This window comes from Pleurodeles waltl, chromosome 6, assembly GCF_031143425.1.
Source record: "Pleurodeles waltl isolate 20211129_DDA chromosome 6, aPleWal1.hap1.20221129, whole genome shotgun sequence".
Lineage (NCBI taxonomy): Eukaryota > Metazoa > Chordata > Amphibia > Caudata > Salamandridae > Pleurodeles > Pleurodeles waltl.
The window spans coordinates 1,448,098,891-1,448,119,511 of record NC_090445.1 but is presented as its reverse complement, the minus strand read 5'-3'; the positions used below and the strand labels follow the sequence as shown (position 1 = coordinate 1,448,119,511).

The following is a 20,621-nucleotide window of genomic DNA, read 5'->3' as shown; positions in this document are numbered from 1 at the left end:
CTTGTGCATTGTGTTAGACCTGTTAGACTTAGGGTGGTCTTCCCCCAGACTTTTTGCCTTCTTCCTTCAATTTTGCTGAGCTTGTTTTCGCTGGTCTTAAGACTCAGTGAACTTTACCACTGAGAACTAATGTTTAAGCATGTGTGCTCACTCTTAAAACTTGATAGCATTAGGTTATTCCCAAATGGCATATTTAATTTACTTATCGGTCCCCAGTGAAGTGGTATTACATGTACCCAGGGCCTGTAAATTAAATGCTACTAGTAGGCCAGCAGCACGTATTGTCCCACCCTCTTAAATAGCCCTTTAAATATTTCTCAGGCCTGCCACTTCAGCCTGTGTGTGAAGTTTAACACTGCTATTTTGACCTGGAAAAATAAACCTTTTGACAGGCTCAACACCTTTTTATTAATACATATGCCACCCCTAGGGTAAGCTCTGCACAGCCCAGAGGACAGGGTGCAAAGTATTTAAAATGTTGGACAAGTACCTTTAAATTCCCTGGTAGTAAAAAAATCTTAAGATCATTTTTTAACTACTGCAAGATCTGCCTCTCCCTTAGGATAACATTGAAGTTATCTTATTACATTTAATAAGCTGTAAATTCCAAATAGGAACAGGTAAATAGTTTATGTTTGGTGTCTTTGGAATTGTAATGAAAAATCCTCTCTTATGATAAAGTTGCAATAAAAAAAATGCCACTTTTAGTAAGTTGGCATTTTTCTTGTCTTAATCATTTAGTGCCTGCAGCCTGTCTTTGGGTCACATGACTGGGTGTAGTTGAAAGCTGGGCTTTGAGTGTTCCTCTTAGAAAGCCATCCTCAACAGAAAGGTGGGGCTTCACAGTCAGGATGGGAGGGCGAAGCTGGGCACAGCCCATCTTACACTTTAATAGGCTATGTGCTGCCTCCACACAAAGGGCTGCATACCCCTTGTAGTTAGTTTGGAGCCACAGCAGGGAAATCAGGGAACCTGCACAATACAAAGTGAAACCTACAGAAGCTTCTCCAACACCTGGTATAAATATTGGACCTCAGACGTTACCTCTTCAGTGCACTTATGGATCTGTGGAGATAGTGCTAGGAAGAAGGACCTCTGTGTTGCTGAAAGGACTGACACTCTGCTGGACTGCTGCCCTGCAGGACTACTGCCTTGCTGGATGGCTGCCTTGCTGGATTGCAGCCTTGCTGCCCAGCTGCCCTGCTGCTTTCCCGCCTGAATCAGAGGGATTTGGTCCTGCACCTGACAGGACTCCCAAGTTGACTCCAAGGGCTAATTTGTTAGCCTCCTGTTCAGAGCGACAGGGACATAACAGACTCCCAATCACCTGGACCAGGAGCCAGATACAGGTTGAGCAAGCCCCTGACCCCCAAGTGGTGCCCCTAAGGTCCTGGACTATTGGTGTGGCCTCAGAGGGGTTGAATTAAAGTTGTTGGGCTCTTCGCAACCACCAACAGACCCCCTGGGGCCAAAATGTGGTCACTTGTTGAGCCCACCAACACGAAGTTCTGTTAGCCCATCCCATCACACTGCAGCATTGACCACTCGTGGGGAGTGCCATTGCGAAGCATCAACCCGACGTTTGTGATAACAACACGCTCATCCTCGATGCAGGTCTGCTCTTCGCCTTACATCAATGATTATCTTCAATGCTTCCCTGATCCTCGCTTCCCCTGCCACTGCAAACGGGACTCTGCACTGGACTGACAAAGTAACTTTTTAGTGGGACAAGCCTGGTCCCTGTATCCAACCCACACTCCACCGCAGTTGGCCTGAACTTGTGACTTTTTACCAGTCTCACATGACTAGATAGCTGTAAGTGGTGCTTTGGGCTTTTTGACCCTATTTTCACCTAAACATTTAACATTGCCTGTTCTACTGTTTGGATTTTTGTCATTTTTGTCTAGTTTTATTGATTAAAATCGACTCTATTTTTCTAATTTAGAATGGAATCCTTTTTGTTTAGTGTTTGTATTGCATAAATACTTTATACATTGTCTCTCAGTTTAGCCTGGATGCTCTGTGACAAATTACCAGATTTGGGGTTCGCTGGCGACTTCACCCTGACAAGGATTGCGGTTGCTGCTTGAGTAGGGGTTCTCCCTCTTCAACCAGTAACCCAATTTCTTACACATTGGTTGTTAGACCACATGTTCTTGTGCAGCACTTCTCCCTCCTAAACCGTAACTCCTTACAAACATCCACATTGTGAGTCAAGCTTGATTCAGAAGTGTGTGTCTTTCATACCAGTAGCTACTTGTGCGCCAACCTCTCCCTGTTTCACAGTCCTCCTATACCATGGCCCTCAATACCATGTTGCCCTTGCTATCCATCTAATGAATAAGCAACCATGTTGATGAGCCAGGTGTGCCTGCTAGGGCACTAAGGGACAGATTTATGGAAAGCCCCTGTACCACCACCATGTGTGCACCGTATTTAAAATACGGCGCATCATGGTGCAGGGTAGGGGGCAACTGTGTCATTTGTCATTACGCTATTGATGTACTCTGCATGAGTAGCAGCAAAATATTGGCACTACTCCTGCAGAGTACATAGGGCCCCATTCTGAAGAATGGAAGCCCCCTTTTAATTCCTGCCCTTGAGCAATGCATGCATATGGCGCAGGGATTTCGGGCTCGTTAGGTCACATTAACGTAAAAAATAATGATGTTAATGTGGCACAAGGTGGCGCTAGGGCATTATAAATATGCTTCTAAGTGTGCTGCACCATGTCGGAGTCTGCGATTCTTGTCACTGGGCAAAATGTCCACCTTATGGCTCCTTATTAAGTCAACCAAAAGGGTATGTCAGATATATGTTCTGGTGCCCTACTATTTAACTGACAGAGTATTGTAGGGCTATTTTTTACCTATATCTGCTGAAGCATGCAAATAGCAGCAAAAATAGAAAATAATCCATATTTGTTCTTAAATATACATTTAGCATTAAGTCCAGAAAAGCATAACATTTTTAGCACTTAAAATGTAAGGTAGTGGTAGAAGGATGACATATCTTCTGTGTGTGCCAGGAGAATCTGGAGATTGTTGTAATTTGGCTGCTGTGCACTAACACTTTACACAGTGGATGAAGTGGAAGAAGCAAAACGAAAAAATAGTACTGCAATACCAGTGCCTTAATCACAGGCTTTGCTTGTTTTAGTCGGAAGGTTGGGGGTAAGTCATTAGCATCAGCATGAAGATCTCTAGATCCATGGCGTTACAGGCTACTAAGAAAAGAACGGCAACCACTAACTGCTGCTGCAAATCTCAAGGGGAGGTGGGGACCTTGATGGGGGCAAGGAAAATAATTTTTTAAAAAGTACCTGTCCTGTTGTTGCTGGCCGCCTCACTTTGGAGTCTGTGCTGTTTCTCCAACCTGACTGTGCAACACAGCCGGGTTGTAGAAATCTAGGTGCGCATGTCAGTTTGTTCAGCCTAAGATGGCTGGCCAAACTGACATGGGCACTTAAGTGCACTCCACTCCTCCTCCCCTCTCCCATCGCCCAGCTCCACCCCTCCCTGCACACTGTGGCTGAGCCAGCAGCTGAAAAATAAAACAATAATAAAATATTGTTTTATTTTTCAGCTGCTGGCTCTTAGCCAGTGGGGCGATGCTCCTTCACCATTGCAGAGGAACCACCCCTGAAACCAACAACTGTATGACATCACCATTACACATTCAATGAATGACTTCTGTACCTCCCTAATGACAGCCTGTTTATTCTCCTTCAAGCTCAGGCAAGGAATGCCATGTGGAGAGAAAAAGGAAAATGAAGTGCAGTAACAAATCAGCGAATGGTAGGGTAAACTGGTGAAAAAAAAAAAAAAATAAGAGAAGGAAGAACCCCTCAGAGGATCACTGAGAAAAGGAGTAGAAAGCAAGTAGAAAGCCAAACAGCATTATATTAAGAACTACTGCATCGACCACTTGAACAACCAACTTTCTTGTACCTGCGTTACTATATTGAAAAAATCTTGGATTTTCTCTGTGCAGCATAATATCCATGTTTAAAGCCAATCATGTACTACAGAAGTCTTGATCTGCTTAGGTAGTATGTCCTAAATGTTTTTAGCAATCCTCTGAATGCATCCTCCAACCTCAAGCCAGCACAGAAGGTTTTCAAGGATATTTTGCCTTGTGAGAAGTGGGCAACCAAGGATGAAATATTAACCTGAGTAGGGGGCTTACCCTCAGATGCCTAGTTGGTGGGGCTGAAGAGGAGAGTGGTTTGTAATATTCCCTAAAGAGGGAGGCTTAATGGGATTTTTGCTGAAATGTATTCCTTTAGACAAGGAGTAATGCAGAAGGAGGAAAAGAGAGGGAAGTAAGGGTACAGGACTGAGTTTTGTCTTAGTTTGAACCATTATATAAAACATGGCCCCTTTCTGTGAAAACAGTGTTGATTGCTGATCAGAATATTAATGTTTGAAACCCTCTGCAAGCAAAAAGGCAACAGAAATACACAAGCCTAAGAGAGCATTACAATTAAAAAATATGGGAAATCTTTGCGAATAAGGAGAAAACCAGCAAAAAGGTAAGAGTTTAGAAAGGGTTTGGCCTGTTGTAGTGAATACCCTTAAAGAGATGGTAGACTAGTGCATCCTTACCTGTAAAGATTTAGGGGCATATTTATCAATCTTTCACCCTGCACAACACAGGAAACCACTTTGCTGTACTGCACTGCATGAAAGGGAAAGGTCAGGAATGAGCCATATTTAACATTACACGGCACATTTCTGTCCTTCCCTAGTTCTGGCGCACTTTTGTCTGCTAGCGCCAATGAAGGCACCCTTGCGTCATGGTGCAAGGGTGCTTGAGTTGTAGGCAGGATTGTTTTTCTGCAGGAAGGGATCCCTTTCAGCAGAAAAACAATCCTGAGAGGCAGTTTTGTCTTTCTACGTGTGCTGCAGAATGAAGCATACATAGAAAGAGGAAATAACAAGAAGAAATAAAGATATATCTCCTTGTTATGCCTCACCCAGGAAGGTGTAGCATTTTAACGCCACATTCCTAGGTCTACCACTAATTATAAATCTGGAAATGCACCAAAATCCATGAGTGGATGCATGGGAATATCCACGCTTCAACCATGGAACGGCTCCTTGGGGCAAAGTAGCATAACTCAGTAATTTGCACTGCTTTGTATTACTCTAAATTTATCAAGCTTGACAGGGCCAAGCAAGGTGGCCTTGTGTGGCTTCATAAATCTCACATAAGTTTTGTAGGGCCCTTGCAACCCCTTGCACGGTGCAAGGGTGACTCAAAACCATGGTAAATGTGCCACTTAAACCCAAAAGGGTACAGGTGCAGTGACAACCTACCGCAAACATTGTTCTTCCAGTACAATAAAGTTTTGGAAGAATGCCCTGTAAGTAAGTTCACAATGGAGGTAGGAGTAAACAAGGGCTTAACATTCATCCCTTACACCGGTAAAAGCAAGCTTACCAGACAGACTTACAGTTGCATCTGGTTCAGAGACCCCAGGGCGCATCAATCAAATCTGCAGCAAGACCCTAAAAACACAGTTAATGAGAAGATATCCAGAAATTCTCCAAACAAAAAAGTATACTTGTCCCTATAGGACCCACTGATTGAAAAGACCCTCTGTACTCACAAGGAAGAATGGAATTTAAGTCCAATCAACAGTGACCAGTACAATCGTACCCCAACTAGTCCTGCAGAGAGTCATCTGTGGATGTAGCTTCTAGGTCCAGGTGCTAGTTGATGAGCATGGGCATATGATGAGGCACAAAAAATATCTTGTGACAGAAAACAGACACTCATAACAGCGCATAGAAGTTTACCGTGCATTTAATGCAGAAATTAGCAAATAGTTTTCAGAATGAGGAAAGCAGTTGCCTAAACAATAGACAAGATCTTCACCTCCCATCAGTTGGAGCTTGTAAAGCTGAAATGGATACAAGTTGATGTTGTGCTACATTGAAACACTTTTTCTCAATGCAAGTGAATGCCAGCGAGAACACATGATAAACAGAAACCTACAGATAGGCACTAATGAGCTGGTGGCAGGCTCTTTTTCTGGGAAGAATGCGAGAAGGCCTTGGGAGGAGGATAAATGTTTCACCAGCAAAATGGCTGACTTTATGACTTTATGAAATGCTTGGTTTGATGTGCCAACTTAAGAATGAAGCTACACTAACAAGGAAGACACATCTAAAATGTGCAGTGTACAGCACACAATTACATAATGGAAACGTTTTTAAAATGCATGTATGTCTGCAATAGTGTTAAGGCTTTAATGTGCTTCAAGCAGGTACGAAAACTACAATCGATTAATATAATATTATACAATATATCAGCATACATTAAGACGTGGAGGTGCATTCTCGTCATAAATAGGGAATACAAAGACATATATGAATATGGAGTCACGTTCTCTGTCTAGAGGACTTCAGATGTTAAAATGTGAACGATCCGAGCATCCAATTCGATTGATTCCAGGAGAGACAAGGACTACCCATATGCCATCAGCTTGTAGAGACCTTTAGGATACTCTCTAGTAACTACAAGATCGTTTTGTAGCAATTGCTCATAAATGTTGTAATAGAAATCGTTAAACTCTCTCGAACCGGCAGCCCATTGTTTTTTCAGTTTATGTCACAAGAGATTGTCTCTCCGTTAAAATTATTGACGTTAACTGGGTGGGGGAGGCATAGAGGAAACTGGAGGTTGTGCATGAAAGAATGGTGCTAGTCATGTTAGAGTAAAACAAATGACTCTCTCCTGATTAGCATCATTATTTCCACGCACAACCCCCACGGACATGACTCCTGTCTAATTAAAGACAGAAGTCATGCCTCCAGCCCAAAGGCCATGCCAAAGGGACTTAAGTCATGGGCACAGTGCCATGTAGGGGGGCCCAGGTTAGCCCTCCAATGGCACTTTGCAAAAAAAAAAAAAAACCTTACCTGGACTTACCAGGGATGGGTCCCCCATCCTTAGGTGTCCTCCAGGTGTGGGTGCGGTGGGTGGGGTTTTCCCTGGAGGCAGGAAAGGCACCTGTGGGCTGTTTCCATGGGCTCTGACCATGGAAAAGGCCCACAGGTCCCCTAATGCCTGCCCTGACCCAGGCGTTAAATAATGGTGCTAAGTGGGCTTAGCGTAATTATTTAAGGCCCTCCTTCTCCCGGGTGTGATTTTTGCACAGGAGGATAAATAAGGTGCTAGGGCCTTTGAGTCATTTTTTGCCCTGGAATGCCTACCTTGCATCTCGTTGATGCACGTTAGTTTTTCACAGGCAAGAAATGACTTTAACTCCAATATTTTGGCACTAGTCATGTCTAGCATCAAAATCTAAACATGGAGTTAAGTTTGCGCCAGATTTGCGTTAAAAAATTACACCAATCCGGCACACACAGAGTATAAATATGCCCCTAAGTCTAAATATTAGAGACGCTGGTGCGGTTCACTGGATTTCCAGCACTGAAGTGTCTGGCAGTGAAGTAAAATTGCAAGTTGGCTTGGATAGAAGTCTACAAAAAAGCGATGATATAAGCAAGGCTCCTTAGAGAAACAGAGCAGGAAAGTGCTTAATCAGAGTGATCTTCTTCAGGGAATGCCTCAGATTGCACAAGGAGCTGGACAGTATGAAGCCCAGAAAATACATCACTTGAAAGAGAGAGCAGGAGTATTTCTCAAAATTGTTAGATTGAGCGATAGAAGAAAGAAAGTCTTATAAATATTTTCATTTTTTTTCACTTTCAACATATTCTTTTTTATTAGCACACCTTTGCCACTTATGGAAGTACTATTCTCACAATCTGTTAACATTCACCTGAAAACCATGTTACTAAGGGCCAGATGTATCAAACATTTTTGTGATGGTCGCAAATGGCCCAGCAAATGCATTTTGGTATGTAACAAGTCCAATTTGCACCTACAGACCGATTTGGAATTAGGAAGGGGCGTGTCAAGGGCGTCCCTTCCTAATACTGAATCGCAGAGGTATGCATGATTGTTTTGTGACCGTGAGTGCTGTTGCAAAACAATCGCAGTTACCCCCAATTTCAAATTGGTGGTAACCCATTCACAAAGAGGAATCCCTTTCCCTTTGCGAAAATGTTTTTAAGAGCAGGCGGTGGTCCCTAGGACCACTGCCTACTCTTAAAAAATGAAAAGAAAACTTTTCATTTTTCATTTTTAAACGCATCCCGTTTTCCTTTAAGGAAAATGGGCTGCATCTAAAAAAAAAAGATTGCTTTATTGAAAAGCAATCACAGACATGGTGGTCTGCTGAGCCCAGCAGGCCACCATCCCTGTGATTGTAGCCATTCGCAATGGCTCACAAATTGCGACCCCCCTCATGAATAGTAATGAGGTAGGTCCGTTTGTGAGCCCTTGAGAATCTCAGTATGAAACTCCTGGAGTTTCATACATTCCAGTAGCGATTACTTACTTGCGATTAGCTAAAAATCACAATTAGGTAATCAGTATTGGACAAAATGATACCTCTGGCCCCTAAGTGATTAAGGTGATATGTATTTGCACTTCTGTTCTTTAAACCACTGACAAAATACATATAGTGCAGCAGCGAGAATCACAGAGCCATGTCTACTAAGATAGGGTGCTGCTGCTGCGCTAGTTTACTGACAGGTATGCCCTGTGAGAGGTGCTTATTCAAACATACAGATACAAGGCACACTGATAGAATTGTACCTATGAGCTCACTCTTACATCCAGACCATCATGTCTGACTTCTTTAACACCCAGTTTTTGTGTGATGGTTTTACAGTGTACCAAGCTCATAATAAATTAGCTCTCCTATACCTTCAGTTCAATTTAACTTGAATATTTTAGACACCAACGCACCTCAAATGTTTTATAATTTACTGCTCAACGGTAATATAATTCTTAATTCCGTTTTATAGATACAGTCCATTTATTACACACCATAAATCCATGTAAGGAGGAACATCTGAGATACTAGCAATGTGTATTTATTTATGGTTATGTTTGGTTGTTATACAACTTGTTTAATATCACTTTACAGTATAATGAGAATCTAGACTTGTGCAAGGCATGCACAATGGCTATGTGTTAGACCTGATGGCCTTAGGGTGCTCTTCCTTCCATTGTTTCGCCTCTCTCCACCACTTTTCTGAAGTCATTTTTGTTGGCCAAATGCTCCGAACCAATGCTTAAGTGCTTGTGCTCTCTTCCCTAAACTTGGTAATATTGATTTATCCCCAATTGGCATACTTAAATTACTTATAAGTCCCTAGCAAAGTGGCACTACATGTATCCAGGGCCTGTAAATTAAATGCTACTAGTAATGAAGTAAACCTGGATCTTTGTGACTGGGGGTGAATATTTGTATTGTTCAGCATTCCGTCCATCATCTGTTCTTTTTGCTTTTGTCGCCCTAATTGGGAAGGGTATGCTCAGACCTGGGTTCCTTGCTCACTGAGACATAGGATTCAAGGTAGCCAGCCTGATGAGGGATGATACCCTGAAACTGGTCCCAGGATGCTTGTTTCCAGTCCAGGGAGGACCTGGCTTGGCAGTTCTGGTTGGACTGCTCCCATGGGGAGCAGGGTCAAGACTGATTTGCATATGACCGGGTGCAAACTGGGGTGGTGTGGGAGGCAAAAACACAATGGACTAAACGCAGATCTTTGTGATTGGGGGTGAATATTTGCATTGTTCAGCATTCCTTCCATCATCTTTTCTTTTTGCTTTGTCGCCCTAAGTGTGAAGGGTAAGCTCAGATGTGGGTCCCTGCTCCCTGCTCCACAGGATTCAATGTAGCCTGGCTGAAGAAAAGTGATACTCCTAAACTTGTCGCAGGATACTTGTATCTGGTCCAGGCAGGACCTGGCTTAGCAATTTGGGCTGGACTGTTCCTATGGGGAGCAGGGTCAAGACCGATTTCCATAAAGCTCAGTCCAAACTGGGGTGGTATGGTGGGCAAAAAAGTGATGGATTAAACCGAGATCTTTGTGACTTGGGGTGAATGTTTGCATTGTTCAACATTCCATCTAAAGTCTGCTCTTTTTGCTTTTGTCGCCCTATGTGGGAAGGGTATTCCCAGACGTGGGTCCGATGCTCACTGCACCACTGGATTCAAGGTAGCCTGACTGATGAGGAGTGATACACCCCAGCCAGTCCCAGAATACTTGTTTCCGGTCCAGGGACGACCTAGCTCGGCAGTTCAGCTGTACTGTTCCCATGGGGAGCAGAGTCAAGACTAATTTGCATATGGTTGGGTCTAAACTGTGGGGGTGTAGTGGGCAAAAAAACAATGGATTACACCCAGATCTTTGTGACGCAGGGTGAATGTTTGCATTGTTCAGCATTCCATCCATCATCTGTTGTTTTTGCTTTTGTTGCCCTAAGGGGGAAGGGTATACCCAGACGTGGGTGCCATGCTCACTGCTACAAAGGATTCAAGGTAGCCTGCCTGATGAGGGCTGATACCCTAAAACTGGTTCCAAGCTGCTTGTTTCTGGTCCAGGGAGCACCTGGCTTGGCATTACAGGCTGTATTTTTCTCATGGGGAACTTGTTCAAGACTGATTTGCATATGGCTGGGTTAAAACTTGAGTGGCATGGTGGGCAAAGAACGATGAATTGTACTGCGATCTTTCTGACTAGGGGTGAATGTTTGTATTGTTCAGCATTCCATCCATCATCTGTTCTTTTTGCACTAGTGGACCTGCAGCACTGATTATGTCACCCCCTTAAGTATCCTTTTAACAATGTCCCAGGCCTGTCATTGCTGATCCAGTATGTGCAGTTTTGCACTGTCATGTCGACCTGGAAAATAACTCTTTTGCCAGGCCCAGACCTTCCTTTTCTATACATATAAGTCACCTCTAAGGTTGGCCCTGGGCAAACCAGAGGGCAGGGTGCAATGTATTTAAAAGACAGCACATGTACTTTAAAGTTTTACAAGTCCTGGAAGTGAAAAACTCTCAAAGTTGTTTTTCAGAACTGCAAGGCCTATCTCTCTAAAAGGATACTTTTGGGATTACCTTATTATTACATTTTATAAGTGGAATCCACAATCTGGAAGAGATTAACTTTTCGATTTAGGTGGCTCTGGAATCACAATTTAAAATCTCAATTTATGATGATGTCGGATTTTAAATTGTAATTCTGAAAATGCCACATTTAGAAAGTTGGCATTTTCTTAACTTAGCTATATGGTGCCTGTTTCTGGGGATTTGTCTAGATTAAGTAACAGTTGGACTTTGTGTTTCCCCCTAAACAGTCACACACAATGTTAGTTGTGACTTGGTCGGCCATCCTGGCAGGATGGGAGGGAGGAGGTGGCCACAGCCTTACTTACACCAGAATTGGCCGTGCCGTGTCCCCACATAAAGGACTGCATAACCCCCCCATTAGCGCATCTGGAGTCAGGGCAGGAAGACCAGGGCCACTGAGCAATTCAAAGGCCTATCTTTGAAGTCTAACCCACTCCAAGGCCCAACTGGGTATAAGCACTGCATCTCTGACACCACCACTTCAGTACACTTCTGGACCTGTGACTACTCTGCCAGGCAGAAGGACTGCTGTGCTGCTGTGCTGCTGTAAGACTGCCAATCTACTGGACTGGTGCTTTGCTCAACTCCTGCCTTGCTGTGCTGCCCTGGTGCCTGCTACTTCCTTACCTGAGTGAGAAGGACTGGACTTGCATCACTTGAACCCGGGTTGACTCCAAGTGCTAGCTGGCTGACCTCCTGATCTGAACTCTAAGGGACATAATAAACTTCCAACCACCCTGCTCCTGCACCTGGGCTCTGTCATTTGTGAGTTCATACTGCCAGGTGGTAACACACCAATCCTAGACCCTTGGGTGTGGGCATAAGGACTTGGCTCCAGCAGAACAGATGCATCCTCTGCTGCAAGAGTAGAATCAACTCACTGTTGCTGTTGCGAGGAACAGAGCCTACCCATCACCACTGCTGTGTGGGTCGGAACCGACTCGCATCACTGCTGCCCCTCACATCTTGGGACAGACACATCGCCTTCCGAATTGCCGCTGCAACTCTTTTCCTGGTGCAAGGTTTTTGTGTCCCCTTCGATGACAGCCTCGACGATGATGCCAAAACTCCACATCGCAGCATCTGTGGCAGTGCCTAATTTGTAAATAAAAAGGTGCCGGACCCAAAGCCCTCCTCTTAAACATGCGGCTACTGCAATTAAATGTGTGAACATGGAATACTGAGGTGGCGTAATCCTGAAGCCATCTTGGTCCTCTAAAGCTACTCCCTGCCCCTTCAGCTCACTCTTGAAGATTTCTACTTTCTCCCTTTGTGACGCTTTTTCGTTTTTCCCTTCCTCCGTCTTTCCCATATGTGTCTTTTGCTCGAGGTCGAAGAATAACCCCTGGCCCTCAGAAATAAGTGCCGGTGCTCAGCACCGGAAACAACAAGCACAAATTAAGCACAGATTTGTGTTCATTGGAACCGATGCATCGGCTTGATCCACAAAGCATCCTCCACATCAGTATTCGCATCACATGCGCATGGATCCTTAATGTCAAAACAGCAGGAACTCGGAACGCAGCCTCGTCGCATCTCAGAACCGACACATCGCTGCTGCTGTGTGAAGCAGAACTGGTGCATCACTTCTACTCCTTGGTTCGGAACTGACACAACGCTGCAACCAGGATTTGAGGTACTTCTGCTCAGCGGGGCTGACTGGGTCCATGTAGCTACCTGCATGCCATTCATGGTCGGCCTGAACTTTTCACTTTGTACTGGTCTGGTGCGACCATATAGCCCCGATTTGTGCTTTTTGCTTTTAAGGGCTATTCTAGAGTATATTTAAAAAAATGCATAACTCAACTTCTACATATTGGATTTTTGTTGTTTTTCTTTTGAGTTATTTATTAAATGTTTCTCTATTTTTTTGTCTAGTGTGGATTCATTTTGTGTGACTTCCACAGTTTTACTGTTTGAATTACTGCACATATACTTAACACGCTGCCTTTAAGTTAAGCCCAACTGCTCTTTGCCAAGCTACTAAGGTTCATTTAGGGTTTGCCTGACACTTACCCTGAGCAGGATTGTAATTGCTGTTTGACTAAGTTTTCCGCCCTAGTCAACCAACAACCCAGTTTCTAACAATATGAGTTCACAAAAATATTATATTTTTATACATAATTCTCTTTGCATGGTTAAGCACAAAAAGTAAATGTTCACACAGTAATAGTTTTTGTTACGTCCTCTTGGATCTTTAGGATTTAGGGCCGTATTTATACTCCGTTTGCGCCGAATTTGCGTCGTTTTTTTCGACGCAAATTCGACGCTAAACTAACGCCAACTAACGCCATATTTATACTATGGCGTTAGAGGCGAATAGCGCCAAAGTTCCCGGAATGTGCGTCATTTTTTAGCGTGAACCCCTTCCTTGCGTTAATGATATGCAAGGGAGGCGTTCCCGTCTAAAAAATGACTCCCAGGCCTTTACGTGGTATTTATACTCCCGGGCAAAAGAGACGCCCGGGAGTGGGCGTGGCTAAAAACGGCGCATTTGCGCCGCTTTTTAACGCCTGGGTCAGGCATGGCGTTAAGGGACAAGTGGGCTCAAAATGAGCCCACAGTGCCCTCCCCTGCCCCCAGGGACCCCCCCTGCCACCCTTGCCCACCCCAGGAGGACACCCAAGGCTGGAGGGACCCACCCCAGGGACATTCAGGTAAGTATTTTTTTTTTTTTTAATAATTTTTTTTGGCATAGGGGGGCCTGATTTGTGCCCCCCTACATGCCACTATGCCCAATGACCATGCCCAGGGGACAGAAGTCCCCTGGGCATGGCCATTGGGCAAGGGGGCATGACTCCTATCTTTACAATGATAGGAGTCATGTTGATGGGGGATGGGCGTCGAAAATAAATGGCGCAAGTCGGGTTACGACGATTTTTTCGACGTAACCTGACTTGCCCCATTTTAAGACGCCCATGCGCCATTTTCCCCCTACGCCGGCGCTGCCTGGTGTACGTGGTTTTTCTCGCGCACACCAGGCAGCGCCGGTCTGCTTGCGCCGGCTAACGCCATTCAATAAATACGGCGCCCGCATGGCGCTTCAGAATGGCGTTAGCCGGCGCAAAACTTTTTGACGCTAAACTGCGTTAGCGCAGTTTAGCGTCAAAAAGTATAAATATGGGCCTTAATTCAGAATTTGACTCATTTAAAAAAATGTTTTGCTAAAGTTATACCTTTGGGGACCACATCGGTCCTCTTCACTGAAAGTATTCAATAAACTTAATTTCCTTCAAACATGAAGTATACAACACATTTTCATACTTAATTAAAAGAAAGGACCTATTATGTAGAATTACCTGGCAAATATTCTATTTTCAATTCAATTGAATATTGATGCCCACAAAAAACATCCACGTGGAACATCCACAAACAAGAGAACAAAGAGGTGTAGTGTGGATACAAATAAAATAATTAATTGAATAATTTCTGCTTATCATTTTATTAGAACTCACAAAGTGGTATGTCAAATAAGTTCAAATCCTGGTTGGGTGGAGGAATTGGTCCTTGCAGATGGATAATTAACGTACCTAACTTTCAACAGAAGAAATCAGTTTATATTACTAATTTTGTTATATTGAAATACAATTTTTATAATTAGTTAAGGTGTTTGCTTAAAATTTAGTATTCGTCATCATCATCATCAATAGCAAATACAAAGTTTCTTCTTCTGCCAAAAATTCATGCACTTCAAAAAAGATAGTGATATTTCATCACCAAAAATCAGATATGGACCAACCAAGATCTTTTGTGTTTTTACCAGTCAGTGTGCCATTATTATTCTTGTGAATGGAGCTAATATTTAGGCATATTTATAAGAAAGCGGTGTATCAGTCCTGATGTGCCACTTCTCTTGAGTCCCCCTTGCTCCACCTAACAACACCATGGTTGCACTGTATTTACAATACGGATCACTATGGCGGTCGTTACCACAACAGTGTCAACATTTGTGATGCTGTTGTGGCCCTTTGATGCACTAGCGCTAAAAATGTTGGCAGTAGTGCAGCAAAGCACAAGGGGGCATTACAAATGATGAGAAAAATGGTGCAGTGAAATCTTGTAAATTTCACTGTGTCATTTTGTCAGGCCACCCTGTGTGGGAACACCCCCTTGCATGCATTATGCCTGGCACCGCAATAATGTGGCACAAGGGGTTGAAAAGTGGGGCAATGCATGCATTGCGCCACTTTGTAAATATGGTGCAGGGGGAATGGTCACCTTAACAATGTATTAGCATCATAGAAAGGTGGGCCCCGCGGCACCCCCTACCGCCATCCTGTTCCTGGCGGGCGAACCGCCAGGAACAGGATGGCGGTAGGGGGTGTCAGAATCCCCCATGGCGGCGCAGCAAGCTGCGCCGCCATGGGGGATTCTAAGGGCAGCGGTAAACCGGCGGGAGACCGCCGGTTTGCCTCTTCTGACCGCGGCCGAACCGCCGCGGTCAGAATGCCCTGCGGGGCACCGCCGGCCTGTCGGCGGTGCTCCCGCCGACCGTGGCCCCGGCGGTCTTAGACCGCCGGGGTCAGAATGACCCCCTTAAACTGCTAGTTCAACCATTGAAACCAATGGCAAAACCTATTCTACCCATACCAATGTACGTAGGTCTCTCTGAAAGAAGATATACGGGAGCGCCGACCAGAGGGTAGGTCCATGGACCGTCGAACAAATTTGTCAGCCTGAGTCCTTGGTATGCACTGCCCATAGAGCCTCATCTTGAATTGGGGATGGGCGACCTCACTTTGACTTAGCCAGTTTACTTAAAGTAAGTGACTGTTTCTCAATCCTAAATTAGGGTACTACCTCTGTCTTGTTATTTGGAGAAGCTGCTATTTTCCTTTTTGGTCCTGATGAAGCGTCAATGGATCTGGCTGGAACACTAGACGCGAAACATGTTGACCCTGGATTAAAGGTACCACAATAGGTGTAGTCCTCTTAGGGTGTTTGTTCTTTGAGAGTAATTGAGCATCACAACTCATATTTTTACTTTCATTCTTGGTTTTTAGTCTTGGTCTTCATCTTGTATGTACTGATTACATTTCTGATGTGAATAACCAATTTTAAGTTTTCCCGTTCTCTCCAACCTGTGCTGGTGCCTGGATTAAGGTATCCTTCTCTGTATAGTTTGAACCCACCAGTCACTATAAGAGCAGTACGGCTTAGAGCCCCCATTTGGGGAGCCCGTCAGGCGTTGCAGCGCCGGCCTGGCGAGGAGCATTCCCGATGATGATGCCAGTCATCCATTGTGATGCGTGAGGGCTCTTGCTCCTGAGACACCAGGTCCCCTAGAACGTCTCGTTTGCTTGGAACAGTGTACCATTTAATGCTGTGATTACTCTCTGAAAGAAGGCCTTTCAAGCCCTAAGGCGGAGAGCTATATATTATTAAGTAGGGAATATATTTTGATAAGCCTATAGCAGGAAAAACTCATAATTGTTGTTTTTATTTTGGGAAGCCCGGTGGCCCCATTGGCTAATACAGAGTTACATACTGACCCTTCAGCTGTGCTAACTTCTGAATAGGGTCAGTAACATAGGTACTTCAAGGTATCTAATTAATTGTGACATTAAACCTGACTTGATGACAAAGTCCAATTTAATGTCACTATTAAGGAAAGACATATTTTAGAAACGTGTCTCTGTTGCCCAGGTTTTCCAGTGGTAGCTCACAGTGGCTGGCCACCAGACAGCCTTCTGCCCTCCTGGGGAGTAGTGTAAATGTCTCTCCAGACTCAGGCCCTGATTCATACGTTTTGGTGCAAAACTGCAGTAATGCAGTTTTGCACCAAAAGGTTTAGCACCGGCTTGCACTACTTCTGTGCACCAGCCGAGCACCATATTTATGGAATGGTGCAAGCCGGTGCAAACGGTAGGCTAGCGTAAAAATAAATTACGTTAGTTCGGTGGGGCTGGCGGTACGGAAGAAGGGGGTTTTGCACCAAAAATTACGTTAGGCAGGTTAGAGTAAAAAAAAATGACTCTAACCTGCCTAGAGTCATTTTATGACGCAAAACCATCCATACCACATGACTCCTGCCTTAGAAAAGACAGGAATCATGCCCACCACCCCAATGGCCAGCACAGGGGACCAGGGTCCCCTGGGCATGGCCATTGCACCCAGTGCCATGTTGGGGGGGGGCATTTCAGGGCCCCCACTGGCACTTAAAAAAAAAAAATACTTACTTGTACTTACCTATACTCACCCGGGATGGGTTCCCCATCCTCCGCTGTCCCTCTGGTGTGAGTGGGGGTGTCCCTGGGGCCTGAGAAGGGCACCTGTGGGCTTATACCATGGTTTTCTACCATGGAAATAGGCCCACAGGTCCTCTAACGCCTGCCATGACCCAGGCGTTAACAAATGGGGGAAGCACAGGGGAAGTTTGACCCCTCCTTCCCCCGTGTGTGATTTTTGCATGGGAGGATAAATAAGGCGCTAGGGCCTTAGAGTCATTTTTTGCACCGGAACACCTACTTTCTATCTTATTGACCCAAAGTAGGTTTCCACGTCCCAAAAATGACTTTAACTCCATAAATTCGGCGCTAGACAGGTCTAGCGCCAAAGTATAAATATTGAGTTCATTTTGCACCGACTTTGCATTTAAAAAAATTAAGCAAATTCGGGGCAAAACAAGAATAAAAATGCCCCTTAGAACAATAAAGCCCTGCCACAGAGGTGGGTGTTGTCTCCCTTTCGCAGGAAACCACACAGGGTGTTGGCCCAGAAGGAGAGCTTCAGAGGAGAAGCTGCTTGATGGGCAAATGGCAACCACACTCAAGAGAGACTGCCCTTTTGTTTAGGCAGATGGACTGGCGAGGGTAATAGAGAGGGGAAACCAGTTAGCAAACTGTTTTTTCTGTGGGTGTGTAGCCCGGTGGCCACATCTTTAGGGTAGGCAACCAAGGCCCATATTTATACTTTTTTAGCGCCTCATTTGCGTTGTTTTTGACGCAAAATCGGCACAAACTTACAAAATACAATTGTATTTTGAAAGTTTGCACCGCTTTTGCGTCAAAAAACAACGCAAATGCGGCGTTAAAAAAAGTATAAATATGGGCCCAAGTTTCTTACTGCTGAGGTGAGGTTCAGAAATCTTGAGAGTGGGCTGAGTAGTGCACTCTGGGATTGTTAGATGTCACAGATAGCTGAAAGTCATCATAAGGCAGGGGGATCCTGGTAGCCAGTGGGTTCTCTGGCTCCTGGAAAAGTCACTCCAGAGATCCAGGCCAAAAAGGTAAATTCCAAGAGTCAGTTGGATGACGCCCTGTTCCAGCTCCAGGGCCATAAATGTTGAAGTAGCCCATTTTGGCTGGTTGGCAGTCACCTCTGCCGGATCGTTCCTAAACATCAACGTCAGCGTGCAGCCAAGAAGACCACTCTTCAGTGCTCAAAAGTTGCACCCAATTTCGGGAGACCCGCAAGAGTCATCAAAATGTAGATTGATCACCAAAGACTGATGCATTTAAGAGCTGTTATGACGAAATATTCCTTTTTTCTTAAACTTCACCATGTTTTTATCTCACAAAGCTGACAAAGTTTTTTAAAATATGGATATTTACAGTGCCCTTTGAGTTCGCAGTTTCACACAACCTTACTTGTGAGCGAGCACCAAAGTTAACATAGCTAGTGCAACTGTTGTTCGGTAGAATTGTGTGAAAACCACTGAAACAAATAGCTACTTAATTTCAGTTTTTCTGATCAATGATGGAGTGCCAGTGATTGTGTAAATGATCGCTAGAGTTTCATATCAGGAGAGCAGCACATCATCAAGCAGCAGAGATTCACAATGACACCTACAATACATTAATCACATACTTTCAAACTCTTTTAAAATGCAATGTATGTTGCCATTAAACAGCATTCCTTGTACAATGCAAACAAAAAGGTGGCTCTCAACCATGCTATGTCACATATAGCAATGCTCCTACAAAATCTCTCGAGAATATCTGTATTTACCTATAGGTTTGTTGTGGTTAATTCCAACTAAATTATTTGTCTTTTGGGTGCATACATTGTTGTTTACTTAGAGCCTTCACTAGAAAAGATAGAGAGCGCTGAGCTCACTTCAACCCGCGGTCAGTTCAATATAACTTACACTTTACTTTTATACCGTAACTCTCCTATACACATGGCGTTCTGGCATCAAGTTGTTAGACCTTCTTTTTGTTAGCTCAATTAACTAATTTCCCTTGTTAGTCCTCTTTTATATGTAACTCAGTCGTACATGTCAGCTCACTATTTCAAACCATTCAATGGCGGCTGCAATCATTAAGTTAACATTAAGGATGGGAGGATGTATGAATCTTGGAGCAGGTATTGCCCGATTCAGAATATGCGCTCAAAGTAGTGAGCCTTTCTTAAGACAAACGTCCACATCCAACCTATTAACAAGACTCGGATCTAGTGTTCCAGTTCACGTAATTCACACCAAGAACTGGGTTATTTATGAGACTCACACTAAGCAATGGCCTATCCAAAACCTTCACCCCAAGGACAGATTCATAGGACCAACACTAACAGCTGAACCTGCAAAGGATTAGCAATACAACCTGACCTGTTAAAGGTAATCCCTCAAAGGACTCACTAGAACACCAGGCTCAGAGCACTGCCTGACCCATGCCAGGGACTTATATCAAGAATTGACCCATTAATTGACTCACACCAAGTTGTATCTGTTTATAAAACTTATACTTACAGCAGGCATGCTCATGAGGTTCATTCCAGAGACTCACTCTTTCATGAGATTAACAAGAAGGGCTGACCCATTAATAAGAGTCATAAAGAGGAGTTATCTATTGGCATGATTCAAAACAAAGGCTGGCACATTCACAATACTTAAAACAGTGACATATGCAACCATCCGGCTCCAACCAGGAACTCACTCTTTCAAGACGCTGTCACTTCAGACTCACACTGAAACAAGCCTCTCTCCCGTCACTGAACATGCATGAACTTCAACGAATGTTTAATTAACGTTTGAGATTTTATAGTAGGCGTGTACCTCCTAATCACCCTGTTACTCGTTCAATAAGCTTCATTTGATCAAAGCAATCTCAATGTGAAGTGTTTCACGTATCCTAACTTTGTTTATCTCTTATAGGAACATACACGCATTGCCAAGGTCAAGGAGAGACGCTACCCCGAGGTGCACACAGCGACAGGGTCATGAGAAGCACCAGTTGTCACAGAAAAGTTTTCCACACTTGCCAACTTTTGTTACAATTTCAGAAGTTTATAATCTAATATTGCCAAGTCTCTGGTTCTGTTGATTCATCACTTTAATCCATGTCTTAATAAATGTGGTACTCTGCAGGCATTATGTTGTTTCACTTCCTATCTGTACCACATAATGTTTTGAAGCCTACTCATCATTCAATTGTGTTTCTTAGATTTGCTTTGGTAATTTCCAGAACATTCTGAGCATGAAAGGAACAGTGCCACACATATCACAGCAAAATACTGGTACCCTGATGTTGAATGACTCATTCTAGGTGCTACACGGCAGTGCGTTGTCTGTGGCCACAACTGAAGAATAATGGATACATTCAATGAATGACATCTATGAAACCTCGAAGCCCATAGGTCTGCAAGTAAGGATGTTTTTCTAATCATGGTAGAAAAA

The 20,621-nt window shown here is 44.0% G+C and overlaps 1 protein-coding gene across 1 annotated transcript in view; it reads left to right on the top strand.

Annotated features, from left to right (window-relative positions):
- Positions 1 to 20,315, top strand: part of LOC138302149 (probable DNA double-strand break repair Rad50 ATPase) — a 135,073-nt gene extending 114,758 nt beyond the window's left edge. The window contains exon 14 of the mRNA XM_069242510.1: positions 20,100 to 20,315. Within this exon, the coding sequence (XP_069098611.1) occupies positions 20,100 to 20,168 (69 nt within the window). The 3' untranslated portion in view covers positions 20,169 to 20,315. The remainder of the gene's footprint in view (positions 1 to 20,099) is intronic.
- Positions 20,316 to 20,621: the final 306 nt, after the last annotated feature.